The sequence below is a fragment of the Gadus chalcogrammus genome, chromosome 1 (genome assembly GCF_026213295.1).
Source record: "Gadus chalcogrammus isolate NIFS_2021 chromosome 1, NIFS_Gcha_1.0, whole genome shotgun sequence".
NCBI classification, from domain to species: domain Eukaryota; kingdom Metazoa; phylum Chordata; class Actinopteri; order Gadiformes; family Gadidae; genus Gadus; species Gadus chalcogrammus.
In genome coordinates, this window is record NC_079412.1 from 6,693,232 (window position 1) to 6,718,612 (window position 25,381).

Consider the following 25,381-nt stretch of genomic DNA (forward strand, 5'->3'; position numbering starts at 1 on the left):
GGGTATAGAAACGCTGTTTACAGGAACACATGTTTATGCACCATATGCCTTTGGAGACGGGACCGTTTTTGCTCTATTTTCAAAGAGAGCAGTTAATGCAAGTGTGTGTGTGTGTGTGTGTGTGTGTGTGTGTGTGTGTGTGTGTGTGTGTGTGTGTGTGTGTGTGTGTGTGTGTGTGTTAAGATATTAATGAGGTTAATTGGGGGTTATTAGGGCTGGAGGTTAAAGGGTTGTTATGGAGGAAGGGGCATTCTTCAGATTCTCCCTGAACCAGAAGCGAGTACCCCCCCACACACACACACACACACACACACACACACACACACACACACACACACACACACACACACACACACACAAACCTTCTAAAATGGTTGCTGGTCACACTTGCACTATTTGGCCATATTTAGTCACGCACTCAGAACGCTGCCTTTCCTCAAGAATGTAGTTCAAAAATCAAATGATCAAATCCTAATTTGGGGAACAAATCTGGTCAAACTTTGGCTCCCATCACAGTAGCAGCCCTCAATCCCTTAAACACTAGTGCAAACACATAGTTCATACAAAACAGTAACCCAATCCAACACAATAGGCACCAACACACAAGGACAAAATAAAGGTCCCCTTATTCATTATCTACGGTGGACTTCAATGAACAAAACAAAACAAGGACTTAATTATTATGGACTTGTCTTGGGGAGAGATGCACAATACTGAGAAGGTTTGTTTAGAGACACAGTACTTTGAAGGTTTAGAGACACAATACTGTGTATGTTTGTTTAGAGACACAAAACTGTGAAGGTATAAAGACACAATACTGTGAAGGTTTGTTTGGATACCCAATACTGTGAAGGTTTAGAGACACCAAACTGTGAAGGTTTAGAGACACCATACTGTGAAGGTTTAGAGACACAATACTGTGAAGGTTTGTTTGGATACCCAATACTGTGAAGGTTTAGACACAAAACTGTAAAGGTTTAGAGACACAATACTGTGAAGGTTTAGAGACACAATACTGTGAAGGTTCAGAGACACCATACTGTGAAGGTTTAGAGACACCATACTGTGAAGGTTTAGAGACACAATACTGTGAAGGTTTAGAGACACAATACTGTGAACGTTTGTTTCGAGACATGAGCATGCTGGGTGTTCAGAAATCAGAAAGTGTTCTGGTTTTAGAACACATTGACCTCCACAATGTCACACATGTAAGCAGCGGTCCCACCATACAGTTGAAGACATTAAGGTTCTACTGAAAACCACAAACCTTGGACTTATCTCCCACAAACATGACAATATATCACACATCTACACTGTGGACACAACCTTGGTGTGTGTGTTCTTACCCAGTGCCATAGGGCAGCCTAAAGTCCAGGACAGAGGGTTTTTGTGTGTGTGTGTGTGTGTGTGTGTGTGTGTGTGTGTGTGTGTGTGTGTGTGTGTGTGTGTGTGTGTGTGTGTGTGTGTGTGTGTGTGTGTGTGTGTGTGTGTGTGTGTGTGTGTGTGTGTGTGTGCCTCAGCATTATGGGTATGGGGGGGAATTACGCGTGAATATTTAGCTACTACTCGCTGCCATGGCAACAGTACAGGACCCTGTGTGTGCGCTCATGTCGGCCACATGTTGTACCCAGGGTGGTGGGGACCCCCCAGACCCTCCATGTAGAGGGCCCCCCAGATTGGCCCCAAAGCAGGGGCCTCGCATCAGACCTCCCCCTGGGTCGCTGCTTTAGAAAGAAGACTAGCGAGTTCGTGTGGCAGGGGGTTTGGGGCTTCTGGAAGTCTTTATGGGGAACCTGGGGAGCGATAAGATGTTAAAATGTGTGGATCCTGGAGGAAAGTTCAGATAGTATAGTAGGACCAAGGATGGAAAATACAAATGCTTAGTGGCCAGAGTGATGACCACTGTGCTGCTATTTAAGTCCTCCTCGACTTATGTGTGTGTGTGTGTGTGTGTGTGTGTGTGTGTGTGTGTGTGTGTGTGTGTGTGTGTGTGTGTGTGTGTGTGTGTGTGTGTGTGTGTGTGTGTGTGTGTGTGTGAGTTTCCTACTCTCTACCAATACAAATGGCATCCCCTCCCACTTCTTAGCACACTGATGACCAATTCATGGACTTTCCTTGCGAAATCCCATATCTCCGGTTTATCTGTACTGATGATCTTTGTTATTTCTCATTTCTATCTCACAGACAAACTACAACGGGAGAAAGCAAGCGCTTAGAGAGGGAGCGGTCCTGAGTTGAACAGACTCCACCCTTAACCCAGCCAGTGAACGGAGAGACACCCGAGAGCATAAAAATGAGTGGCTCCCACCCCCGCCTCCACCAGAGCGCCGCGCCCGCTCCCAACGCTCTCTCCCCCGACAAGGACGCAGAAATGCCCGCCACGGAGAAAGACCTGGCCGAGGACGCTCCCTGGAAGAAGATCCAGCAGAACACCTTCACCCGCTGGTGTAACGAGCACCTGAAATGCGCAAACAAGCGGCTCGCAAACCTCCAGACGGACCTGGGAGACGGACTGCGGCTCATCAGTCTCCTGGAGGTCCTGTCCCAGAAGAAGATGTTCAGAAAGTACAACCAGAGGCCGACCTTCCGTCAGATGCAGCTGGAGAACGTCTCGGTTGCTTTGGAGTTCCTGGACAAAGAGAATATCAAGTTGGTCTCCATAGGTAAGTGACGAACGCCTAGTTGGGCAGAGTTGAACCTTGTTTGCCGTGATCCGGTACCGTGGTCAGATCGGTCCATTCAAACCCCCACACCCTCCGGCCCGGTCTGGTCCTCCTTCCCGGTGTCCGTTGTGTTGGTGTTGTCCCACGCTGTGCATGTTGTAATGTGATCAAAGACTTTAAAGGGACAGGTCCTCCTGACTAACCGAACAGCTGTCGTCTGCACAGCCCACAGACACCCAGGTGAAATCAGATCGATTCAGCCTGCAAAAGGTTTTGATTTGAGCCGATAGTGGCGACGCCTCCACGGGTTGAGCCAGCCGAGACCTCAAGAACTGCGACCACTTCTTTAAACTCCTCAGAAAGCTATAATGTATAACACAAACCAAAGTCTTACTGAAAGGCTACTTGGTAGTTTGGGCGCAGCGTCTTGTCAGTAGCTGAGCCGGGATCGTCCAGAGCGGGGTCCATCCTGAGCAGGGCTCTTCCCGGGTGTAGCCTTCTCTGGCTCCGCTGCTTCCTGCCGCATGCCGGTGGTTGGATGGGCCGGACCGGGCCTAGCCGAACGCATTCTTCCAGGATGTAGTTACGGCCTAGTGGGCGAGGCAAAGCGAAAAGCTGGAGTAGCACACACAGGCCTATTGTTTTCGCTCATGTTTTGCAGTTTGCTCACTATCCACTGCATGAGATATTTAATGGCTTACAATTAATGCATGAGTAATGCGCATGATGGGAGAACATAAAATTAAGGATCCAAGCTAAACTGTAGAGTGTGAGCTGACTATATTCATTTGAACCCATTCCCGGCCTGGCGAGACCACCAACAGAATTTGTGAATGATTGCAGCACTTGGACTGATTAACAGATCATGTCCATCTATGAGTAGGACTCCTAGTACCCTGGGGGCATGTCTCCTGCTCTCTGCCTTCCTTCAAAACCATCTCCCTAAACCCACGAGCTCAAAGGGCCGAGCCGCCCTCTTCCCAGCCAGCAGAGGAAGAGGGCAGGGCTGTGGTTAGATGTAATCTGCTGCAGCATTCCATGGGCAGAAGGCCTGCTGATGAAGGGCTGGCCAGGGTCAGCCTACTGCCCTGGCTGAGGGTCCAGAGTAGACTCCTATCAGGTTACAGCCAAACATGGGGGAAAAATAATAACCAATAGGCTCTATTTACTTCTTTATTGTTCCTGCTGGCTCAGCCTTGTAACGTTGGGGGCCCCGAGGTGCCACATTGCAGGCCGCTCCAGCACACACGTCTGTCTGTCTGTCTGTCTGTCTGGGTCCGTCGGTCCAGCGCTGAGTCACACGTGCTGCTCACTCCTGACTCATGGCATCCGGAGAGGGTCGGCCCTCTAGCGCTCGACTTCCTTCTTTCTGCACCACCTCACACGCCCAGGCACGCCCAGCTCCCTGTCCCCAACGCCCTCTCACACACCCTGCGCCCTGTCCCCAACGTCCCCTCCACCCCCCACCAGCTCATTAGGTCCTGCTTAAACAAGAAGCTGTGTTGTAAACAGTCAGATCCTACTTACTTAGTTAATTGGTGTTTTCAGTGTCTAATCTCAAACGGTCTATTGCCTTTTTATCTCACTCCATCCCTCCCTTGAGATGTAGAGTGTGGTCGTGTCTCTGAACAGTCATCCCACTGTCCTATCCATCCGTGTGTTGATCAAGTCTCTTATGGGCTCTGCCGTGTCCTGGCCCGCTGGATGTCATCCAGCCATCAGTAGTGAAGACCGTGCCACTTGACTTGGACTCCTAAAGCCTGCTCGAACAGACTAACCTCCCATGGGCTGGATCAAAGGATGCAGAAGATGAACAGTATAGAAGCATACATTAATTGATGAGGTGTCATCCCTTTAGGGTGTGTGTGTGTGTGTGTGTGTGTGTGTGTGTGTGTGTGTGTGTGTGTGTGTGTGTGTGTGTGTGTGTGTGTGTGTGTGTGTGTGTGTGTGTGTGTGTGTGTGTGTGTGTGTGTGTGTGTGTGTGTGTGTGTGTGTTCGTTCCACTCTGCTCATCACTCCCTTGTTCAGACAAGTCCCATCTCTTAACCTGCAGTCTTCGGGGAGCTTCTCTCTAACCCTCGTCGGGCTTTGTCCCGTGTGTGTTGACATGGACTGAAGTCGCGCCACTTCAACCACACCATTCGTTAAGGAGCTTTGACCGTGCAGACAGCTTAATCATTGAGAAATGCGCTCTTTGTAGAGATCAGCGTTTCTTATCAGCCTCATGTCGGCAGGCCCTCCTGTGAAGTGGGTTAACAGCCCGCTGTGACACCAGCCTTCCACTGAGGCAGCGTTCAGCCCTGTGCAAACAGAGAGGAGATGACCGCCGACCGTAGCGGCTGTACTACCGTTGTAGCTGGACCCTCGTTCTTAACAGTCCAGGGGTTGGTACCAGGGAGGGCCCAGGTGCTGTACCGAGGGCCCGCCGTGAGGCCACTCGGGGCCCGTCCTGATGCTGGAAGCAGGGCCCGACCTGGAGCCACTCGGGGCCGCCCTGGAGCATGGGGAGAGCAGCCTTGGTGGGAGGTCATGGGAACGACTCCGCCTCTGATACCTCAGCTCTAGTACCTGTGATTTTATTGTCATCAGTCTCAAGGAACACAAGAGTAAAAAGAGGGTGATGAAAGCATCTGTTTCTTTGCGACTGTGGTTGTGTCGGAACCATTTTGCATATCCATAGATTAGTTTTGTGTGTCTATGTATTTATTTCAACAGTATATAATGTTCATTAGTGGTCTTAGTGCTCTGAAGTCTTTCAGTGAGAGAAACCATTTAGAATTGATCCAATAGATTGGGTCATAGTGAATCACTCCCGGGCAGCTCATTATCATTAATAGGGCTTCCTGTACGGACTAACGTGGAACTGGAGGACAGCCTCCATTTCCAACAAGTCGGGCGCACGAGCGGATGACGAAGAGACCAGAAATTCTGCGTCTGTCTTTGTGATCTCCTCATGGTAGAGGACTTCTTCATCAATGTGTCCTCATGGTAGAGGACTTCTTCATCAGCGTCCATAACGTAGAGGACTTCTTCATCAATGTCCTCATGTCATGGTAGAGGACTTGTTCATCAATGTGTCCTCATGGTAGAGGACTTCTTCATCAGCGTCCATAACGTAGAGGACTTCTTCATCAATGTCCTCATGTCATGGTAGAGGACTTGTTCATCAATGTGTCCTCATGGTAGAGGACTTCTTCATCAGCGTCCTTAACGTAGAGGACTTCTTCATCAATGTCCTCATGTCATGGTAGAGGACTTGTTCATCAATGTGTCCTCATGGTAGAGGACTTCTTCATCAGCGTCCTTAACGTAGAGGACTTCTTCCTTACAAGCAAGGATTCCCTGCAAGCTACTGGTCTGGAGCACACATTTACCTTTCTCTGTAATCATTTGGAACTGGCCAAAAAGTTTAAATCGCCAGAGGGATGGTAATTTTGGTCTCCCAAGACGCGCTCCTAGTTTCAAGATGCTTGTGGAGAAACACCAAAGCCTTTATCAAGGCCAGGTGATGAAAGCTTCCCACTCACCACTGCTCTGTGTCCTCCCTTCACCTCCTCGGCCACTTATCTAACTTGCTCCCCCCCCCCCCCCTCTCTCCCTGGTTCCAACATTTCCTTTAATTTTCTTTCTCCATGTTTTGTGTTTCAGCCCGTTCTGTCCCTTTTTAAGATAATATTTGTGCGTCTTTCTGTTCCTCAAACAGCCTCTGCCCTCTGTGTTGGGCTTCAGAAATGTCCCACACAGCACTTTTTTCAGCCCCCTTTTTTTTTCTTCCCCCTCCAACCCCTGGGTTGGTCTTCGCCTTCCTCCTGCTTCCATGTCTTGTCCTCGCTGCGTTCTCCCTCCTCCCCCTCGCTGTAACCAGAGCCCGCCGGGGGTGGACTGCCAGCATCCAGTTTGTTTCTGCCCTTTTAAGGCCAAAAAACCTGGAGGAACTTTTCCAGGAGGGAGGGAGGGAGGAGAGGGAGTTGGCAAACGAGAAAGGGAGAGAGAGAGAGAGAGAGAGAGAGAGAGAGAGGACATGCATGAAGGTGGGAGGAGGGAGAAGGAGCTCTACAAGGGGAACAAGAGAATGCAAAGTAGTGCTGGTGTGGCCCTGTTTCTGAGGGGGAGAGGGGGAGAGAGGGGGAGGGCGAGAGGGAGAGACAGAGGGCGAGAGAGAGAGGCAGAGGGGGAGAGAGAGGCAGAGGGGGAGAGAGATCGAGGGAAGCGTTGTATTACATTGTGTCTTGATCTCAAGTTGACGTTTAAGAGATGTTCTTTTTAGCCTGTATTTGTGTGTTTATCTTTATTTTTTCCCACAATACTTTGGCACAGTCTCAAGTCAAACAGTACTTTCCGGGCCTTATGGTTTTGCATAGAAGTTTTTTCTGTGATGTAATTTATTTCAACTGTGTGTGTGTGTGTGTGTGTGTGTGTGTGTGTGTGTGTGTGTGTGTGTGTGTGTGTGTGTGTGTGTGTGTGTGTGTGTGTGTGTGTGTGTGTGTGTGTGTGTGTGTGTGTGTGTGTGTGTGTGTGATAAGGCTTGTAGGGAATGTTTGACATTTTCTCAGAATGCTCCCTTAGCCGGAGAGCTAACCTCCCTCCTACTTCTGTGTGTGTGTGTGTGTGGGTTCACCTAACTCATCTAACACATCGTTTTGTGCGTGATAAACCAGGCAAAATTAAAATGTGTCACACACACATATACACACAACGCCTGGAATGTTCTGGGTAATTTGAGGCCATTTTCCCAAGTCCAATCAGAAAGGTGTGTGGGGGAAGGAGTCCTGCAGGGTCTGGTCCTCCATGAGTCTCTGTGAGGGTAGAGGAGTCGGGCAGCGGGGGGGCTACGTTATGACCCCCTCTCCCCGTCTCCCCCCTCCCAGCGCCGGGGGTCATGAATGAGGATGATGTCATGGAGGTCGGCAGCAAGCTAATGTGATGAGTCATGGAGGTTTAGGAGTAGAAATACAGAATCCCATAGGCGTACACGCACTAACTCATGGACCCCGCATTCCACAACTAGACGCTGGACAGCGCACAACAGCAGCCGGCCTTACCTACAGACGTACTGACGCACACAGACGTACTGAGAGACACACACACACACACAGACATACTGACACAGACATACTACTGACACACAGACACACACACGCAGACAAACCCAGACACAAAGACCCACAGAGACACAGACACGCACAAACAGAAACATTCACACACACAGACACACACACACACACACACACCCTGGGGGTGGTGATGGTTGTGAGTCAGCAGAGGGGGAATGCGTCTGTCTGTGTCCGTATAAGGTCTCTGCAGGACGGGCCGGACTGAGGTCTGCTGGGAATGCTGACGGATTCCTAGCGTGTTTGGTGCCTTTCCTTTCTGTGCTTGTACATGAGACGGGGATCAGACGGAAACATGTGTACACACACACGCCAAACAAAAAAGGGAAAGAGTGAGAGCGCGTTGAGACATTCCCCCACAGGGCCTGCCGTAGTGAGTTCCCCGTGGAGGCCTGCTCCCATCAGCCGCTGTACTCGACCGGCTCCTGAGGAGAAGGAGAAGGGGCCGGGGCAGCTGGCACTGCTGTACCATAGTCGGCAGCGCCACGCCCGCGGGACAGTGGAGCTCCATGAAGAATGCAGACGCGGATGTCCTTATCCTCGGGTCAAAGCAGATGGCCCATTGCCGATCACTGCTCAACCGATGCAGACCAGCACCTGGACGTAGGACGGAGCCTGGCCCAGGCCTTTTATAAAGCTTTAACGGAGCAGGAATGAAGGAGTAGAAAGCAGCCATTCGTTTAGATAACATGTCCGCCCTCCGATCTATTGAGACCGCGGTTGACTGAGGGCTGTTGATGCAATCATGTGTTTGTGTTTGGAAATGCCTGCAGATTTATGTGCCGCTGGATTTCACGCCCCCTTAGCACATGCCTGAAGCCTTCCACAGGTATAGACCTGCAGGAACGATCTTTAATCAGTCTGCCAGTATGCTGCGTTTGGGCAATATTTATCTATCCCTCCTCTGCTCTCTGGTTGCATCGCCAGCCCTCCTCTCCCCCCCTCTCCCCCCCTCTCCCCCCCTCTCCCCACCTCTCCTCTTCTCAGGCTGACAAAGGGAGCCACTCTGTTGCTATAGAGATTCAGCCCAGTCAGTCAGAGTTCCCATAATGACAGGCGCCATGCAAACATGGCATTTCCCTGACCCTTCACTTTATCACCCTGTGGAGCACGATGCAGTGACCACTCTATGGGGAGAAGCCAAAGGGTCCTGTACCTTTTTTAAGATTAGCAAAATATGAAAAATTGCCATGTCCTGAGTCTCCCCCTGCCCGTCCTCGACCAGCCACCATGTCGGTCATCCTCAGCTGGATTGAGTGTCTCCCAGTGGCCCACTGGCATCATGTTGTGGCCCTAGTGGCCTCAATCTCAGAGGTTCCACTGCCATCGCAGGCCTTCTTCTGATGGATGAGGTCCTGATTGCCGGGAGGTTTCTGTTCCTCCAGTGTTTGGGTATTCCTCCAGCATCTCAGGCTGGTTGTTTGAGTCCATCACACTCGTCCACAGTAACGTACTTCACACCTTTGACCCCTCCATGGTCACCATAGCTCCGGCCTTCTTCTGGAATGTCTTTCTTCACCTACTCTGCTGTCATCACTGTGGAGGTCAGAACTGATCAAGGACAGTGCGCGTGTGTGTGTGTGTGTGTGTGTGTGTGTGTGTGTGTGTGTGTGTGTGTGGGGGGGGGGTTGTTGAGAGGACATTCTTGAGATGGTTGCACCAGGCTTCAACACGTGGTTAACAACACGTCCACCCATGGTTTCTCTGTTGACTCACCCCTAACCACCTTATCTGAAAGAGGAAGACCCATAATGTCTAACACTTTCACACATACCCCACCCATCCCCAAAGGGCTTGGCGTGTGCAATCACCCATGCTGTGTGTTTGTGTGTGTGTGATGGTTTCTCATGTCTAGGCAAGCCATTGTGTTGCTTCACTTTCCCCTCTCTTTGCATCTGTGCACAATATTCTGTCTTAACACAGAACCTCTGTGAGGCATGAGGAAATGACTCGGGCCTGCCGTGGCCCAGCCCTGCGGGCATCATATTCAGTTGTTGTGAAGTCGGTTGTGCTACCTTGGGCTGCATGGTGCTTTGCTCAAATCAGTTTTACCATAGCAATGAGGAAGAGGAGGTTGAAGAGGCCAATGAGTTGGGTCACTGCCACTGTATTTTTGACACCCATTAATGCTGATGAAATATGGTTTTGTAAGATTCACCCGAACGGGTGAAGCTTACAAAACCATATTTTACGAAACCATCACTCAACTTGACCCGAGGATGCTCAGCCCTTTTATTTCCGGCTGTTGCACTGACTTTTCCTCTGTGGGTGTGACGGGATTTGGGGAAGTCTTCTTCTGGTCCTGTGTGTGTGTGTGTGTGTGTGTGTGTGTGTGTGTGTGTGTGTGTGTGTGTGTGTGTGTGTGTGTGTGTGTGTGTGTGTGTGTGTGTGTGTGTGTGTGTGTGTGTGTGTGTGTGTGTGTGTGTGTGTGTGTGTGTGTGTCAATAATAAACAAAAACATGTCTAATATCCTGGCCTGTATTACAGTGCATTCAGAGGTAAGAAGTGACGGTAGCAGATGTGGCCCCTCCCCTTCCTAACGGTGTGTCCTCGTGCCCTGACCTGCAGACTCTAAAGCCATCGTGGATGGGAACCTGAAGCTGATCCTGGGTCTGATCTGGACCCTGATCCTCCACTACTCCATCTCCATGCCCATGTGGGACGAGGAGGAGGAGGCGGACGACTCCGGCCGCCAGAAGACCCCCAAGCAGCGCCTGCTGGGCTGGATCCAGAACAAGCTGCCCGAGCTGCCCATCACCAACTTCAGCAAGGACTGGCAGAGCGGCCGGGCACTGGGGGCACTGGTCGACAGCTGCGCTCCAGGTAAGGGTCGCCGTGGGGGACCCAACCAGGCCTCATTGGGAGCTAGAGCCTCCTTTTAGGGGGGTCTACCCAACCACAACCACGTTGAAAACACGCAGTGCAGAATACGACCCGTTGGAGCCATATGGGGAGATGCCTCTGTGAGGATGGAGGGGTTTATGTGGATCTGTGCCCGTTGAATAGAGGGGTCGACGGAGGTTTCACAGACGCTGAGTAGGGCAAGAGGAACAGGGTGAAGGAGATGAGCGGAGCGAAGGAGAGTCCTTTGAAGAAGACTGTAGGGAGGGGAGGTGGGGGTGAGGAGGACTCTGTGTACACACTCGGAGGTCTGGCATACCTCTCCACCAGCCAGAGAGATAAGGAAACGTCCATCTGTGAATTCCGTTATAATAGACCTGCCTTGCAACTGCTCCACCTATGGCATTTGGAGTCGATTAGAACATTTAGAAGGGGATCTAGTTCGGCTATCAAAACTATTCTGAAATTGAATCTGCTTTTTGGATGTATTATCCAGTCCCTGATTGGGGGTCAAGGTGCCCCCAGATTCCGCCCCACTTGATTTACCAGGTGATGATGAGATGATGAAATGAAGAGGGTTCACCAGCACCACTGAACATTATTGAGCTGGTAGTCGTGGATTTCTGTTTGCGTCCACGTTTAACCACCCGATTCCCCTCAGGTCTCTGCCCTGACTGGGACCAGTGGGACCAGAGCAAGCCGGTGGACAATGCCCGGGAGGCCATGCAGCAGGCGGATGACTGGCTGGGGATCCCCCAGGTAAAGAGCCCTCTGAGCCCCCCCCCCCACTGAGGAGCGCTGCCACTGATGGACCCTTCCACGTGTTCCCAACAACGGACCTGTTTTGATGATGACTTGAGTTCACCCCCAGGAAGGGGGTGTGGTGTAGATAAATGCATTCCACAGCAAGCTTGCTGTCTCGGTTAAACCACTGCATTCACTCTTTTGTGTGTTATGCCGTAAAGTAAATTCCAACCGTCGACGTAGCTTTAGAGTGGGTGGCCATGTATTCATCAACTGCATAGTTGAGTTGGGGCCCTTTCTCTGTGCGTGTGTTGTGTTGTGTTGGCACGGTTGGCAGGATGCTGGCATAGCTGATGGCGTGCCAGCAAGTCTGTCTGTGGTCACTGACATTCTTTCTTTCAGTCTGCTGAAACGTCCCCCAGTGGAAGTGGTTGTAAATGAGGGTGTGTGTGTCTCACTGTGCGTGCGACTCTTGTCTGATTTGGAATGATGTGCGGTTGTAGCCGTCATAAGTGTCCCAGGTATCGTCATTGATTCGGTGGGTTTGGTTTGGGTTGTGGTCTGGTTCTTTTTGAAAAGCATGCCCCTCTGTTGTAGATGTGTGCAATAGTTGCCATGGCACCAACCAGACACTATCAGGAAGTAGCTCCTGCAGAACTGTGTGTGTGTGTGTGTGTGTGTGTGTGTGTGTGTGTGTGTGTGTGTGTGTGTGTGTGTGTGTGTGTGTGTGTGTGTGTGTGTGTGTGTGTGTGTGTGTGTGTGTGTGTGTGTGTGTGTGTGTGTGTGTGTGTGTGTGTGGTAATTCACAATGCGTCTTACTTTCCGTCCCCCTCTCCTCGCCCTCCTAGGTGATCACTCCAGAGGAGATCGTTGACCCCAACGTGGACGAGCATTCGGTCATGACCTACCTGTCCCAGTTCCCCAAAGCCAAGCTGAAGCCCGGCGCTCCCCTGAGACCCAAGCTCAACCCAAAGAAGGCGCGCGCCTACGGACCAGGTACCCACTGGTGACCCCGCACTGGTGGCCAGTGCTCCCATCAACAGCTAGGGGGGGATCTGAGGGGACGGACGCTGTTAACCTCTTTGTTCAACCTCTCTCCCGGCCAGGCGTGGAGCCCACCGGCAACGTGGTGATGAAGAAGGCGGTGTTCACCGTGGAAACCATCAGCGCTGGGATGGGAGAGGTGCTGGTGTACGTGGAGGACCCCGCGGGACACAGAGAGGAGGTATCGCTTTCGCTTTGTCTCGCTCTCAAAACTCTCCATTCTCTTTTAACTCCGTATACCAACACATCTACCAGGACCTCGCACTGAAGATTAAAGTTTTCGTTTTTTCTGGTTCCCTGAACAGTTATCAGTTGTTTTTTTTTTGTTTGTCCTTCAGGCTAAAGTGACGGCCAACAATGATAAGAACCGCACCTACTCCGTATTCTACATTCCCAAAGTCACTGGAATGCACAAGGTAATCTTTTTGAGTTCCTACGTTATGCAGTCCTATTGGTAGCCCCTTTGAGGATGTGTTTGCCCACAGATATATGAGCTCTCCCTGGTATCCAAGCTGACCAGGCAGGGAGCTCTGGCTCTCTGGACAGTAACTCATCCTCCCTGCTGCGCTAGGTCACGGTGCTGTTTGCAGGACAGCACATCTCCAAGAGCCCCTTTGAGGTTGAGGTTGGCATGGCCCAGGGAGACTCCACCAAGGCCACCGCCCAGGGACCTGGCCTGGAGCTGACGGGAAACATCGCAAACAAGGCCACCTACTTTGACGTTTACACCGCAGGTCGGTGTGATGTGCCCGACTGGTGCAACTCAGTAGTTGCAACTTGAATTTTTATTCGATGTCGATTCAGAAGAACCGCAGTTCAATGCATCATCGGTCCAAAACGTTCTCTCCTCTTGTCCTTTCCCTTCCAACCCTTGCGTTGCTCCATCACCCCTCCTCCTCCAGGCGCTGGTGTTGGGGAGGTGGAGGTGGTGATCATGGACCCCACCGGTAAGAAGAACACGGTGGAGTGCACCATCGAGGACAAGGGCAACAGCAGCTACCGCTGCACCTACAAGCCCACCCAGGAGGGCCAGCACATCGTCTACGTCACCTTCGCCGGGGGGGCCATCAGCAAGAGCCCCTTCACCGTCACCGTGGGAGAAGGTGAAGGAGTAGACGGGGAGGGAGGGAGGGGGGGGCGAGTTCAGAAGTAAGGTGGCATGTCCTAGGAGTGGGGAATACTAGGAAAGAACCGGACTACTACTACTGCTAGGGCTTTGAGAGCAGCTTCACTTTATCGAGAGGAAGATAAACCCTTTATTTTGTCTGGCCCTAATGGTTTCCAAACAGGAAACGGATGAAAGGAGGGTTTAATATCGGGGAGAGAAGGAAGGAATGTGGAATGGCATGATGGTTGTGAAATACAACGAAAGAGTAAAGATGGAAATTTAAAGTACCCCACTATTAAATACTACCTCCTCTGGAGAAATGTAGATGACTATTAAAAGTTAAGTTTTACTCAATCTAATGCCAGGTCCCCATTTTTCCTGGTCACTAATTGGTGCCAATCAGATCCAGTCTTTGTAATTGGTATGTTATTGGTATCGTATTTGTTTGCTATCTTTTCTGCAGTTGAATTGCAGTTTTTGGTTCATAATTGATTTTTGTTTTTACAATCCTGCTTTTTTATACTGATCAAAAAGAAGAATTATAATTTTACAACTTTACTTACTTCTCCCATGCGTCTCAAGTGGTAAGTGGTTGTGTGTCCTCTGTTTCCTTTCACTAAACTGGATTCTTTGTCTGCTCTTTATGCCTTCTACTCTTCTACTCTGCCAACCCCCCCACCTCCTGCTCCCCATAGATGCCTGGTGGTATCTCCTCCCTCTCCGGAGCCGCCTCTTCCTTCTGCTGTCATTTCCTGTTTCCTGGGATCTCTCTTGGGTACCCTGTGTGTGTGTGTGTGTGTGTGTGTGTGTGTGTGTGTGTGTGTGTGTGTGTGTGTGTGTGTGTGTGTGTGTGTGTGTGTGTGTGTGTGTGTGTGTGTGTGTGTGTGTGTGTGTGTGTGTGTGTGTGTGTGTGTGTGTGTGTGTGTGTGTGTCATGTCTCTACCTGACTAACTTCCCTTGGTTGCAGTTGTCTGTCATCTTGCCCCAACAAGGAGGCTGACTCAAACATCCCGAGTGCTGTGTTTCCTTATTTTGAGTCCTAAAGCTGCATATGGAAATACTTGCCCTAACTAGCAGTACATTAAAGTGCTCCTGTGATTTGGTTTTAGTTTTTATAATCAAAATTTTCAGCACGGTGGTAATGTCAAATTTAGTTTTATGTGTGTGTAATGCACTGCAGACATATAGATATGGTGAATATAGAATACAGTGTTGACGCCAGTTACAATACAGTGTTGACTGTATCTATGTTAAGTAATGAAGTAAGTTACATTTGAAAACTGTATTCTATGAAGGAACGCTTCTCAGTATCCTGAGCATTGGGGTGTCCAGAGTTGGGCCCAATGACTCAGCTTTTCCAATTTCATATTATTAATATCAGGCATTGTCACACTGCTTCCTGCAGCGATAACTCAATGTCTAAAAGGAGCTGTTGAGTGCTCAGTTCTTCCGAGCTGCAGATGGGTAGTGTTTCTGTATCGGTTCCCCCACGCCTCATTCCTGTCCTCTCCACTGAAACCACAGCTGTCACATGTGGTTGACATCTCGCAGTCAGAATTGTCACCCGTTTTGCCAGCCCGCCAACGCCTCGTGCTCCTCTGTGGCTAACGCTCTGTTTCCGCCTGTTTCAGCCTGTAACCCTAGCCTGTGCAGGGCCAAGGGCCGCGGGCTGCAGCCCAAGGGCCTCAGGGTGAAGGAGACGGCCGACTTCAAGGTCTACACCAAGGGAGCCGGCACCGGGGAGCTCAAGGTCACCATCAAGGGCCCCAGTGAGTGAGGCCGCTCGAACCAATAGCAGAGCTCTGTTCCCCGCTGTACCAACCAATAGCAGAGCTCTGTTCCCCGCTGTACCAACCAATAGCAGAGCTCTGTTCCCCGCTGTATCAACCAATAGCAGAGCTCTGTTCCCCGCTGTACCAACCAATAGCAGAGCTCTGTTCCCCGCTGTACCAACCAATAGCAGAGCTCTATTCCGCGCTGTATTCTCCATCACCATCTTCCCCTCTCTCCTTTCACAATCTGAACCTTAATCTGATGATATTTTAATTATGCTTTTATTTAGCGTTGTTAATTTGTGTTGTTAACATGTCTTGCAATTGTTCACCACTACACCAAGAGCTAGCTCTACAAAACTCTTTTTTTGGACACAGCGTTAACATGTCTGTTTGGACACAGTGTTAACATGTCTGTTTGGACACAGTGTTAACATGTCTGTTTGGACACAGCGTTAACATGTCTGTTTGGACACAGCGTTAACATGTCTGTTTGGACACAGCGTTAACATGTCTGTTTGGACACAGAGTTAACATGTCTGTTTGGACACAGCGTTAACATGTGTCTGTTTGGACACGGCAGTGTTAACATGTGTGTTTGGACACGGCAGTGTTAACATGTGTGTTTGGACACAGAGTTAACATGTCTGTTTGGACACAGTGTTAACATGTCTGTTTGGACACAGAGTTAACATGTCTGTTTGGACACAGCAGTGTTAACACGTCTGTTTGGACACAGTGTTAACATGTCTGTTTGGACACAGAGTTAACATGTCTGTTTGGACACAGTGTTAACATGTGTGTTTGGACACAGCAGTGTTAACATGTCTGTTTGGCCACAGCGGCCCTAACATGTCTGTTTGGACACAGAGTTAACATGTCAGTTTGGACACGGGAGTTAATGTGTCAATGTGTTGCAGAGGGTCTTGAGGAGCCGTGCAAGAGGAAGGATCTGGGAGACGGAGTGTATGGCTTCGACTACTACCCCACCAACCCCGGGACCTACAGCATCACCATCACCTGGGGCGGACAGCACATCCCTCGCAGGTACACACCTGTAGTGACCCTTAACCAACCGGGACCAGCATTGTTCAACACAGACAGACAGACAGACACTGTTGCTCTGAGTGACGCGGTCTGCTCTCCCCAGCCCCATCGAGGTGAAGATCGGGGCGGAGGCGGGGCAGCAGAAGGTGCGGGCCTGGGGCCCCGGGCTGGACGGAGGCGTCGTCGGGAAGTCGGCTGACTTTGTGGTGGAGGCGGTCGGCGACAACGTGGGCACGCTGGGTGAGGGACGCACCTCCCCACGCACACACTGAGGGGGGGGGGGGGGGGGGGGGGGGGGGGGGGGGCACGAGGGCCCCCTCTGGGAGGACGTTTACAGGCCCCATCAATCAGTGTTGTTTATCAAGCCTGGCTAGAGACAGAAACAGGAATATTGATGCAACCACTAAAATGAGCGTCACACTTTGTCATCAGTACTAGTGCTTTTACTTTTAAACAGGGATGTAAGAGCCCTGTCACGGACCAAGCATGTTGTCCACCATCTATTGAATGTCGGACAGGTTGGGGGGGGGGTGAGAGCATCGGCCGACAAGTTTGGAGAGTTGAGGTTCTACTCTATTTACAAACGAGCTGGGCTAGCTAAACTGGGTTTGCTAAGATGGGTGAGCTAAACTGGGTTTGCTAAGATGGGTGAGCTGGGTTAGCTTAGCTGGGTTAGTTTAGCTGGGTAAGCTGTGCTAGCTGGGTTAGCTGGATTAGCTGTGCTAGCCGGGTGTGCTGGGCAGGCTGTGCTAGCTGTGTTGGAGCTGTTCGCCCATCAGACCGTCTGACGGCCCGCTGTCCTCCAGGCTTCTCCGTGGAGGGGCCCTCCCAGGCCAAGATCGAGTGTGACGACAAGGGCGACGGCTCGTGCGACGTGCGCTACTGGCCCACGGAGGCCGGCGAGTACGCCGTGCACGTGCTCTGCAACAGCGAGGACATCCAGCACTCGCCCTTCATGGCGGAAATCGTCAACCCGCCGGGGAAAGACTTCTACCCCGACAAGGTGCGAGCGTCGGCACGTCCAACACGCACACACATCTCACTAGTAGAGCGTGAACACGCATACATGCACCCACAAACATTCAACAGATGGGGAATCGTTGCAACATGCACGCGGTTACGAGAGCGCTGAACCCTGCCGAGGTGCCCTCGTCAGTGTATGTGGTTCCTGATTTTGTGGCTGTGCAGGTGAAGGCCTTCGGTCCCGGTCTGCAGAGCACTGGGCTGGCTGTGGGGAAACCCACAGAGTTCACCGTCGACGCCAAGCTGGGAGGCAAAGCGCCCCTGAAGATCGTGGCTCAGGTACGAGCGGGTCTGGGGTTGGGGGGGGGGGGGGTCAATAAATCAATAAAATATAAAAAATATAATAAAAATAATGCAATTAATCGTGATTAAATATTTTAATCGCGATTAAATATTTGAATCGCTTGACAGCCCTAATTAAAACCCATCTGTTGTTCCTCTGGTACCCACAGGACGGGGAAGGGACCCCCGTGGATGTCCAGATGAAGGACAACGGCAACGGGACCTACGCCTGCACCTACACCCCCCGCAAGGCCCTGAAGCACACGGTCATGGTCTCCTGGGGCGGGATCAACATCCCGGACAGCCCCTTCAGGGTGAGCGCTCAGCACCACTGAACCGTACGGCGTCTTTCCTGCGGAGGCCCCCCCCCCCACTCCCTCTCTTAACCGGGCTGCGTTGTGTTCATGTTGGGACAGATGACCATCGGCGCCGGCTGCCACCCCAACAAGGTGAAGGTGTCTGGACCGGGAGTGGCCAAGACCGGCCTCAAGGCCTTCGAGCCCACCTACTTCACGGTGGACTGCGCTGAAGCTGGCCAAGGTGGGCGTCTCTAGGGTGGACCACGAAGGATGAGAGTGTTTACTAAGATTATTTGATGAGTTTGATGATTGGGGTTTGATTATTATTATTTGATCATGTTTGTCATTGTGTTGAGCCGATGGCTCAACGGTACACAATGACAAGCATGATCAAATAATAATAATCAAACCCCACTCATCGTCTGACAGTGAGTGGGGTTTGACTGCTAGTTATGGCTCAGTCTACCTGTAGACTGCAGACATTGGGTTGGCCCTCTTACCACATGGAGAATGTTTATAGTGTATTGACCTGCCACTATGTTTGCATGCATGCAGGTTGGTTCTAAATGTAGGAAAACGCATCTAAGTATTCCACATTATTGTTGATTGGACAAAGCTATTGGACGGTAGTGATTGGACCAACATGGTGTCGTGTTAAATCTAGGGGACATCAGCATCGGGATCAAGTGTGCTCCCGGAGTGGTGGGCCCGGCCGAGGCGGACATCGACTTCGACATCATCCGCAACGACAACGACACCTTCACCGTCAAGTACACACCGCCCGGCGCCGGCAGCTACACCATCATGGTGCTGTTCGCCGACCAGGTGGGTGGGGCAAGAGTGTGTGTGTATGTGTGTATCACACAAATTGTGTGTGGGGATCACACACAATGGGTCCTATGTGCAGGTCAATGAAGTCAATGTGTTGTAGTTAGTATAGTTAGTCCGTTATATAGTGTTCAGGGTGATCAGGCCCCTGTTCCTGTGTTCCCAGGCCATCCCAATGACCCCCATCAGGATCAAGGTGGACCCGTCCCACGACGCCAGCAAGGTGAAGGCGGAGGGGCCCGGACTCAGCCGCAGTGGTGAGAGCCCCCCCCCGCCCCTCCTCGGTGCAGCACTGCTCTCCTCCACAGGGGCTCAGGACCACCAACACTCATTTGTCGGGACCACTGTTGGCCAGTGAGGGTCCCGTGTTCAAGAGGCTGCGGGCTTCACTGGGACATCAGCCCGGCATATCAACAGAAGAGGCGGAGCCTATTTTTGCACCAACTATGGTATTTGTGTGTGTGTGTGTGTGTGTGTGTGTCAGGTGTGGATCTGAACAAGCCGACCCACTTCACGGTCAACACCAAGGGCGCCGGCAAGGCCAAGCTGGACGTGGCCTTCAGCGGGCCGACCAAAGCCGAGGCCGTCAAGGACTTTGAGATCATCAACAACCACGACAACACGCACACTGTGAAGTACACGCCTGTGCAGCAGGTAAGCGCACACAGCGAAACACACACCTCGTCCCCCCCCGTCCAGCAGACAGTGTTATACCTAACGACGGTCTCCCCCCCCCCCCCCCCCGCCCAGGGTGCTCTAGGGCTGGCTGTGACCTACGGAGGAGACAACATCCCCAAGAGCCCCTTCAGCGTGGGCGTGGTGCCCTCGCTGGACCTCAGCAAGATCCAGGTCACCGGCCTCGGCAACAGTGAGTCATCCTGTGAGAGGGGGGCGTGGGGGGGGGTGCTGACCACAGAGGAGCTCTGCCCAGCACATTTTCACATGTCTCTCTGATCTCTGTGTGACCCTCCCCTGTGTGATCTCTCAGACATGACCGTGGGCAAGGACCAGGAGGTGACGGTGAAGTCCAAGGGCGCCGGCGGCCAGGGCAAGGTCGCCGCCAAGGTGACCGGGCCTGCAGGAAAGCCTGTGGCCAGCAAGGTGAGCACTGGTCCCCGGATCACACCCGGCCCAACACTGAATCATTCTTGTGTCTTTCAGGATTTGTATTACAGCCATGAACGTTGTCTGTGTGGTGATGAGTGAAAGCCTCGGTTCGGTCTGATGTGTGCTGCAGGTGGAGCCAGGCCTGAGCCCGGAGACCAGCCAGGTGAAGTTCATCCCCCGGGAGCAGGGGCCGTACCAGGTGGAGCTGACCTACGACGGAGCTCCCATCCCCGGCTCCCCCTTCAAGCCCACCGCCTACCCGGCCACAGACCCGTCCAAGGTGCCCCCCTCCTCCCTGGTTCTACGGGGGCCCTCCTTCAGTCCTTGAACCCCCCGGACCCCCCTGTGTCGTCCTGGGTGGTCTTGCGGTCTGGTTCTAACGACGGCCTCTCCCTCAGGTGCGCTGCTCCGGCCCAGGCCTGGAGCGGGCCAAGGTGGGGGAGACGGGGGAGTTCGTGGTGGACTGTACCAACGCCGGGCCTGCCGAGCTGACCATTGAGATCATCTCCGACAGCGGCACCGAGGCGGAGGTCCACATCCAGGACAACGGGGACGGGACCTACACCATCACCTACATCCCGCTCTACCCGGGCTCCTACACGCTGACCATCCGCTACGGGGGCCAGGACGTGCCCAACTTCCCCGCGCGCCTCAACGTGGAGCCGGCCGTGGACGCCAGTGGCGTGCGCGTCTTCGGGCCCGGAGTCGAGGGCAAAGGTACCGTTGGAACGGGGTTGTCCTGTCGGGGCTGTTCTGTGCGTCATGCGGTGTGAACGGTGATTCTCCTCACGCCGTTCTAACCCGGGCAAACCGGAGAGCCGTAGTGGCTTTTAGGTAAGGTTTAGTTCAGTCAGTGACGCCCATTCGTGCCCTGACGGGGGAAGGGGCAGAAGCTTGTGGGTGCGGTGTCTAGCTCTGGGACACCTCCACACTTGGCTAGGAGGAAGCCAGGATGTCCGCTATCTCTTGGTAGCATTGTCCTAGCTAACGGTCTGGTGCAACATTCTTTCATAACGATGAATGAATCTAGGTTTGACCCTTCTTGGCGTTTACCTGACGCTCTGCTCAAACCTTTTGCTCGTTTTCAGTGGCCAGCAGAATTTACATCTCACACGGTCTCACACATCCGCTCTGAGGCGTTCTCACCCTCCCGGAAACCTCCCCCCCCCCCCCCCCCCCCCACCCACTACCTCCCCCCCTGACACCTCTCCCCGCTCTGCTGTCTAGGCGTGTTCCGCGAGGCCACCACAGACTTCACGGTGGACGCCCGTGCGCTCACGCAGAAGGGCGGCGACCACATCAAGACCCTGATCAGCAACCCATCAGGCAGCCGGACGGACGCCCTGGTCAGGGACCTGGGAGACGGGACCTACAGCGTGGAGTACACGCCCTACGAGGAGGGTGAGTAGTACACCCTCTGAGGAGGGAGAGTAGTACAGCCCCTAAGAGTATTTGCCACCTGCTTAGAGGCCCCTGAGCTGACATAGGCCCCTGAGTAGGCTTAATGCAGTGACTCTGATACCCAGGACCCAGAGGGGCCCCTGAGCAGGCTTAATGCAGTGACTCTGATCCCCAGGACCCAGAGGGGCCCCTGAGTAGGCTTAATGCAGCAACTCTGTTCCCCAGGACCCAGAGGGGCCCCTGAGCAGGCTTAATGCAGTGACTGTGTTCCCCAGGACCCAGAGGGGCCCCTGAGCAGGCTTAATGCAGTGACTGTGTTCCCCAGGACCCAGAGGGGCCCCTGAGTAGGCTTAATGCAGTGACTGTGTTCCCCAGGACCCCACAGTGTGGAGGTGGCCTACGACAGCAGTCCGGTTCCCAAGAGCCCGTTCCGCGTGGCGGTCTCGGAGGGCTGTGACCCGGGGCGTGTGCGTGTGCACGGCCCGGGGCTGAAGGGGGGCATCACCAACAAGGCCAACAAGTTCACCGTGGAGACCCGGTAAAGACCCCCCCCCCCCCCCCCGCCGTCCCCCGTCCCCTCCTCAGACGTCAGAGCGGGCGAGCGGAGCCCAGGGTGTGTCGTTGACCATGTGTGTGTGTTCCTCAGCGGGGCTGGCACCGGGGGGCTCGGCCTGGCCGTGGAGGGGCCCTCGGAGGCCAAGATGTCGTGCACCGATAACAAGGACGGCAGCTGCAGCGTGGAGTACATCCCCTACGAGGCGGGCACCTACAACCTGAACATCACCTACGGAGGCCAGCCCATCACCGGTAGGCTGCTCTATTACAGGGGTCAGCCCACCACCGGTAGGCTGCTCTCTTACAGGCGGTCAGCCCATCACCGGTAGGCTGCTCTCTTACAGGGGTCAGCCCACCACCGGTAGGATGCTCTATTACAGGGGGTCAGCCCACCACCGGTAGGCTGCTCTATTACAGGGGTCAGCCCACCACCGGTAGGCTGCTCTATTACAGGGGTCAGCCCACCACCGGTAGGTTGCTCTATTACAGGGGTCAGCCCACCACCGGTAGGCTGCTGTCTCACACGGCGCTGGTGTAGTTGAGGGAATGGGCTGTCATCAGACAGTGATGTTCTCCGTCCCTTTAGTGGGAGAGGAGAAAGGTGAGGTTAAGATGAACAATAAACAACAGGTATTGGTGAAGGAGACCACATGACCTCTATCTGAAGCCCCCCCCTGCCCCCCCCCCCCTCTGTGTCCACAGGGAGCCCGTTCTCCGTGCCGGTCAGCGACACGGTGGACAGCACCAAGGTGAAGTGCCAGGGGCCCGGCCTGGGGGCCAACGTCAGGGCCAACGTGCCTCAGGCCTTCACCGTGGACGCCTCCAAGGCGGGAGTGGCCCCACTACAGGTCCGCGTGCAGGGACCCAAGGGTAAGGGCCACCCCAGGGAGGGGTCCCACAGGACACCTGTGTGTGTGTGTGTGTGTGTGTGTGTGTGTGTGTGTGTGTGTGTGTGTGTGTGTGTGTGTGTGTGTGTGTGTGTGTGTGTGTGTGTGTGTGTGTGTGTGTGTGTGTGTGTGTGTGTGTGTGTGTGTGGTTGATGACTATCTTGTGTGTGTGTGTGTGGTTGATGACTCTCTTGTGTGTGTGTGTGTGGTTGATGACTCTCTTGTTTGTGTGTGTAGGTCTGGTGGAGCCCGTAGAGCTTGTGGATAATGGGGACCAGACTCACACCGTCAACTACGTCCCCACAAAGGAGGGGCCGTACTCCATCAACGTGCTCTATGCCGATGAGGAGATCCCCCGCAGGTATCAGCACACACACGCACACACACACACACACACCTGCCCACCCGCCACAAGAATTAGTGGGACAAAGAGTAGAAATGGAATATAAATATGAAAAAGTATCTCTGTAAAATCCCAGAGCAGATAGAACTGCACATCAGTGGCCCTGTTCCAATCCATGCAGACGTACGAACCAGTGTCATGGTTAACGCCCCCCCTCCCCCCCCCCCCCCCCCCCCCCCCCCCCTCCCCAGCCCCTATAAGGTGAAGGTGCTGCCCACCCACGACGCCAGCAAGGTGCGTGCCAGCGGGCCGGGCCTCAACACCACCGGGGTGCCCGCCTCGCTGCCCGTCGAGTTCACCATCGACGCCAAGGACGCCGGAGAGGGCCTGCTGGCCGTGCAGATCACGGTGAGGACGGTGGCCCCTACGTACGCCGCCTGCTAGCATGAAGCTAGCATGAAGCTAACCCCGCTAACACCAACCCCCCCCCCATCCCCCATCCCCCAGGACCCAGAGGGCAAGCCCAAGAAGGCCAACATCCGGGACAACCAGGACGGGACATACCTTGTGTCCTACGTCCCGGACATGACGGGCCGCTACACCATCCTCATCAAGTACGGCGGGGACGAGATCCCCTACTCGCCCTATCGCATCCGCGCCCTGCCCACCGGGGACGCCAGCAAGTGCAGCGTCACAGGTAGGGACCGCAGGGCACCGGGGTGGGGGGGGGATCATGGGGGTCACGATCATCAGTGGGGGAGGACTGAGGACTATAAAGACGGCCTTGTTGCCCATCCGTCCCTCCTCTGCCGACAGTCGGGAGGTTTCAGTCCCTTCTGTGTAGAGGGGGCGGCCCCTGTAGCAACACGCCTTCTTCTGAAACCTTGGTCTGCCCTGGAGGTTGGACTGAAGTGTGTAGTCATCACACCCCAGGAAACGCTGCGCCACGCCCCCTCCTCACGGGCGGGTTCTGGGTAGTCGGCTGGAGCTCTGAGCAAACTTCTATGTTGGAGATGAGTGCAGTTAAGGTGTTGAGAAACCGAATGAAACGAGTTTCATCACGATGCACCAGTTTGTACAGTTGATATTGATCATGTTCTTTGTATATGTTAGGCAAAGGGCTGTGTACTACACTCACCAGTCTGTTGTCTCTCTCGCTGTGCTCCTCACCCCCACACAACGCCCTCCAAGCCCACACATCTGCTGAAGCACAGCCCTGACGCGCACACGCGCATACACGTGTGGGTGCATGGGTGCATGTGTGCATGTATGCACACATGCATACAGACCTACATCACACACACCACTCCCCTGCTTCACATCCCCATCACTATTTTTTTTTTGGCCCCCTGCCCACACAAACACCCCCCCACCACGCCCTACCGGACTGTCTTTTAAGTGTCACTCATATTTTTCTCACCCCCTTGCTTCTCACCGGTCTCTCCCTCAGTCTCGATTGGCGGTCACGGCCTGGGTAAGCCCTCGATGAAGCACCTTCTACAGCAGAGCCCGTTGTCTCTCTCTCTTTCTCTCTCTCTCAGCATGCAGGGCATTGCGCCACCTTACCGGGTTATTCCCCCATAGTGGACCCTAACTCCCCATAGATCCTCTTTCCTATAGCAGCCTCTCGTAGTCCAGTGACGAGGCTAGACGAATGCACTAACTAGACTGATGGCATGGTGGAACTGCAGTCTTGCTAATCTAGCTTCGTGGTAGTTGATGACGTCGCCTAAATAACCGATAATTTACAATTAACGTGGTAGCAAGTAACACAAGTAACACATAACAGTCATGATGACTCCCTCCGGGCTCCTGGTCATGGAATGTGCATGGTGGGTCTGTGTGTCTGTCTGTGGGGAATGATGTGTATTAATGAATGTGTACGGATGTGAGAGAGCGTGTGCGTCTGCGTGACCACGCCCTGAGCCCTTCAGAGACAGACTGCGTTCCCCCCCCCCCCCCCAGGCGCGGGCGTGGGGCCCACCATCCAGATCGGAGAGCAGACGGTGATCACGGTGGACGCCAAGGCGGCGGGGAAGGGCAAGGTGACGTGCAGCGTGTGCACGCCAGAGGGGGTGGAGCTGGACGTGGACGTGGTGGAGAACGAGGACGGCACCTTCGACATCTTCTACACGGCGCCGCAGCCCGGGGAGTACGTGATCTGCGTGCGCTTCGGCGGCGAGCACATCCCTAACAGCCCCTTCCAAGTGACGGTGAGTCCCCAGAGAACCGCAACCGACGCACGCCGACACACGCGCTCACAGACACGCATGCCAACACACACACATCCCCCACAGCCCCCTTCCAAGGTTCCTGCTGAGGTTGC

The 25,381-nt window shown here is 53.4% G+C and overlaps 1 protein-coding gene across 4 annotated transcripts in view; it reads left to right on the plus strand.

Annotated features, from left to right (window-relative positions):
• Positions 1 to 25,381, plus strand: part of flna (filamin A, alpha (actin binding protein 280)) — a 38,900-nt gene that overhangs the window by 2,021 nt on the left and 11,498 nt on the right. For 2 of the 4 annotated variants that reach the window (XM_056585831.1, XM_056585847.1), the window contains exons 2-32: positions 2,185 to 2,663; positions 10,343 to 10,597; positions 11,277 to 11,374; positions 12,208 to 12,355; positions 12,466 to 12,584; positions 12,742 to 12,819; positions 12,975 to 13,137; positions 13,306 to 13,506; positions 15,143 to 15,280; positions 16,204 to 16,330; positions 16,434 to 16,570; positions 17,137 to 17,333; positions 17,519 to 17,632; positions 17,806 to 17,949; positions 18,052 to 18,175; positions 18,599 to 18,759; positions 18,929 to 19,019; positions 19,247 to 19,416; positions 19,513 to 19,630; positions 19,751 to 19,863; positions 20,000 to 20,149; positions 20,268 to 20,586; positions 21,097 to 21,270; positions 21,646 to 21,808; positions 21,917 to 22,077; positions 22,528 to 22,695; positions 22,950 to 23,073; positions 23,307 to 23,463; positions 23,563 to 23,752; positions 24,506 to 24,529; positions 25,021 to 25,268. In XM_056585831.1, coding sequence (XP_056441806.1) covers positions 2,294 to 2,663; positions 10,343 to 10,597; positions 11,277 to 11,374; positions 12,208 to 12,355; positions 12,466 to 12,584; positions 12,742 to 12,819; positions 12,975 to 13,137; positions 13,306 to 13,506; positions 15,143 to 15,280; positions 16,204 to 16,330; positions 16,434 to 16,570; positions 17,137 to 17,333; positions 17,519 to 17,632; positions 17,806 to 17,949; positions 18,052 to 18,175; positions 18,599 to 18,759; positions 18,929 to 19,019; positions 19,247 to 19,416; positions 19,513 to 19,630; positions 19,751 to 19,863; positions 20,000 to 20,149; positions 20,268 to 20,586; positions 21,097 to 21,270; positions 21,646 to 21,808; positions 21,917 to 22,077; positions 22,528 to 22,695; positions 22,950 to 23,073; positions 23,307 to 23,463; positions 23,563 to 23,752; positions 24,506 to 24,529; positions 25,021 to 25,268 — 4,944 coding nt within the window. In that variant the 5' untranslated portion in view covers positions 2,185 to 2,293. The remainder of the gene's footprint in view (positions 1 to 2,184; positions 2,664 to 10,342; positions 10,598 to 11,276; positions 11,375 to 12,207; positions 12,356 to 12,465; positions 12,585 to 12,741; positions 12,820 to 12,974; positions 13,138 to 13,305; positions 13,507 to 15,142; positions 15,281 to 16,203; positions 16,331 to 16,433; positions 16,571 to 17,136; positions 17,334 to 17,518; positions 17,633 to 17,805; positions 17,950 to 18,051; positions 18,176 to 18,598; positions 18,760 to 18,928; positions 19,020 to 19,246; positions 19,417 to 19,512; positions 19,631 to 19,750; positions 19,864 to 19,999; positions 20,150 to 20,267; positions 20,587 to 21,096; positions 21,271 to 21,645; positions 21,809 to 21,916; positions 22,078 to 22,527; positions 22,696 to 22,949; positions 23,074 to 23,306; positions 23,464 to 23,562; positions 23,753 to 24,505; positions 24,530 to 25,020; positions 25,269 to 25,381) is intronic. The other 2 variants (XM_056585839.1, XM_056585856.1) reach the window with 1 other exon arrangement.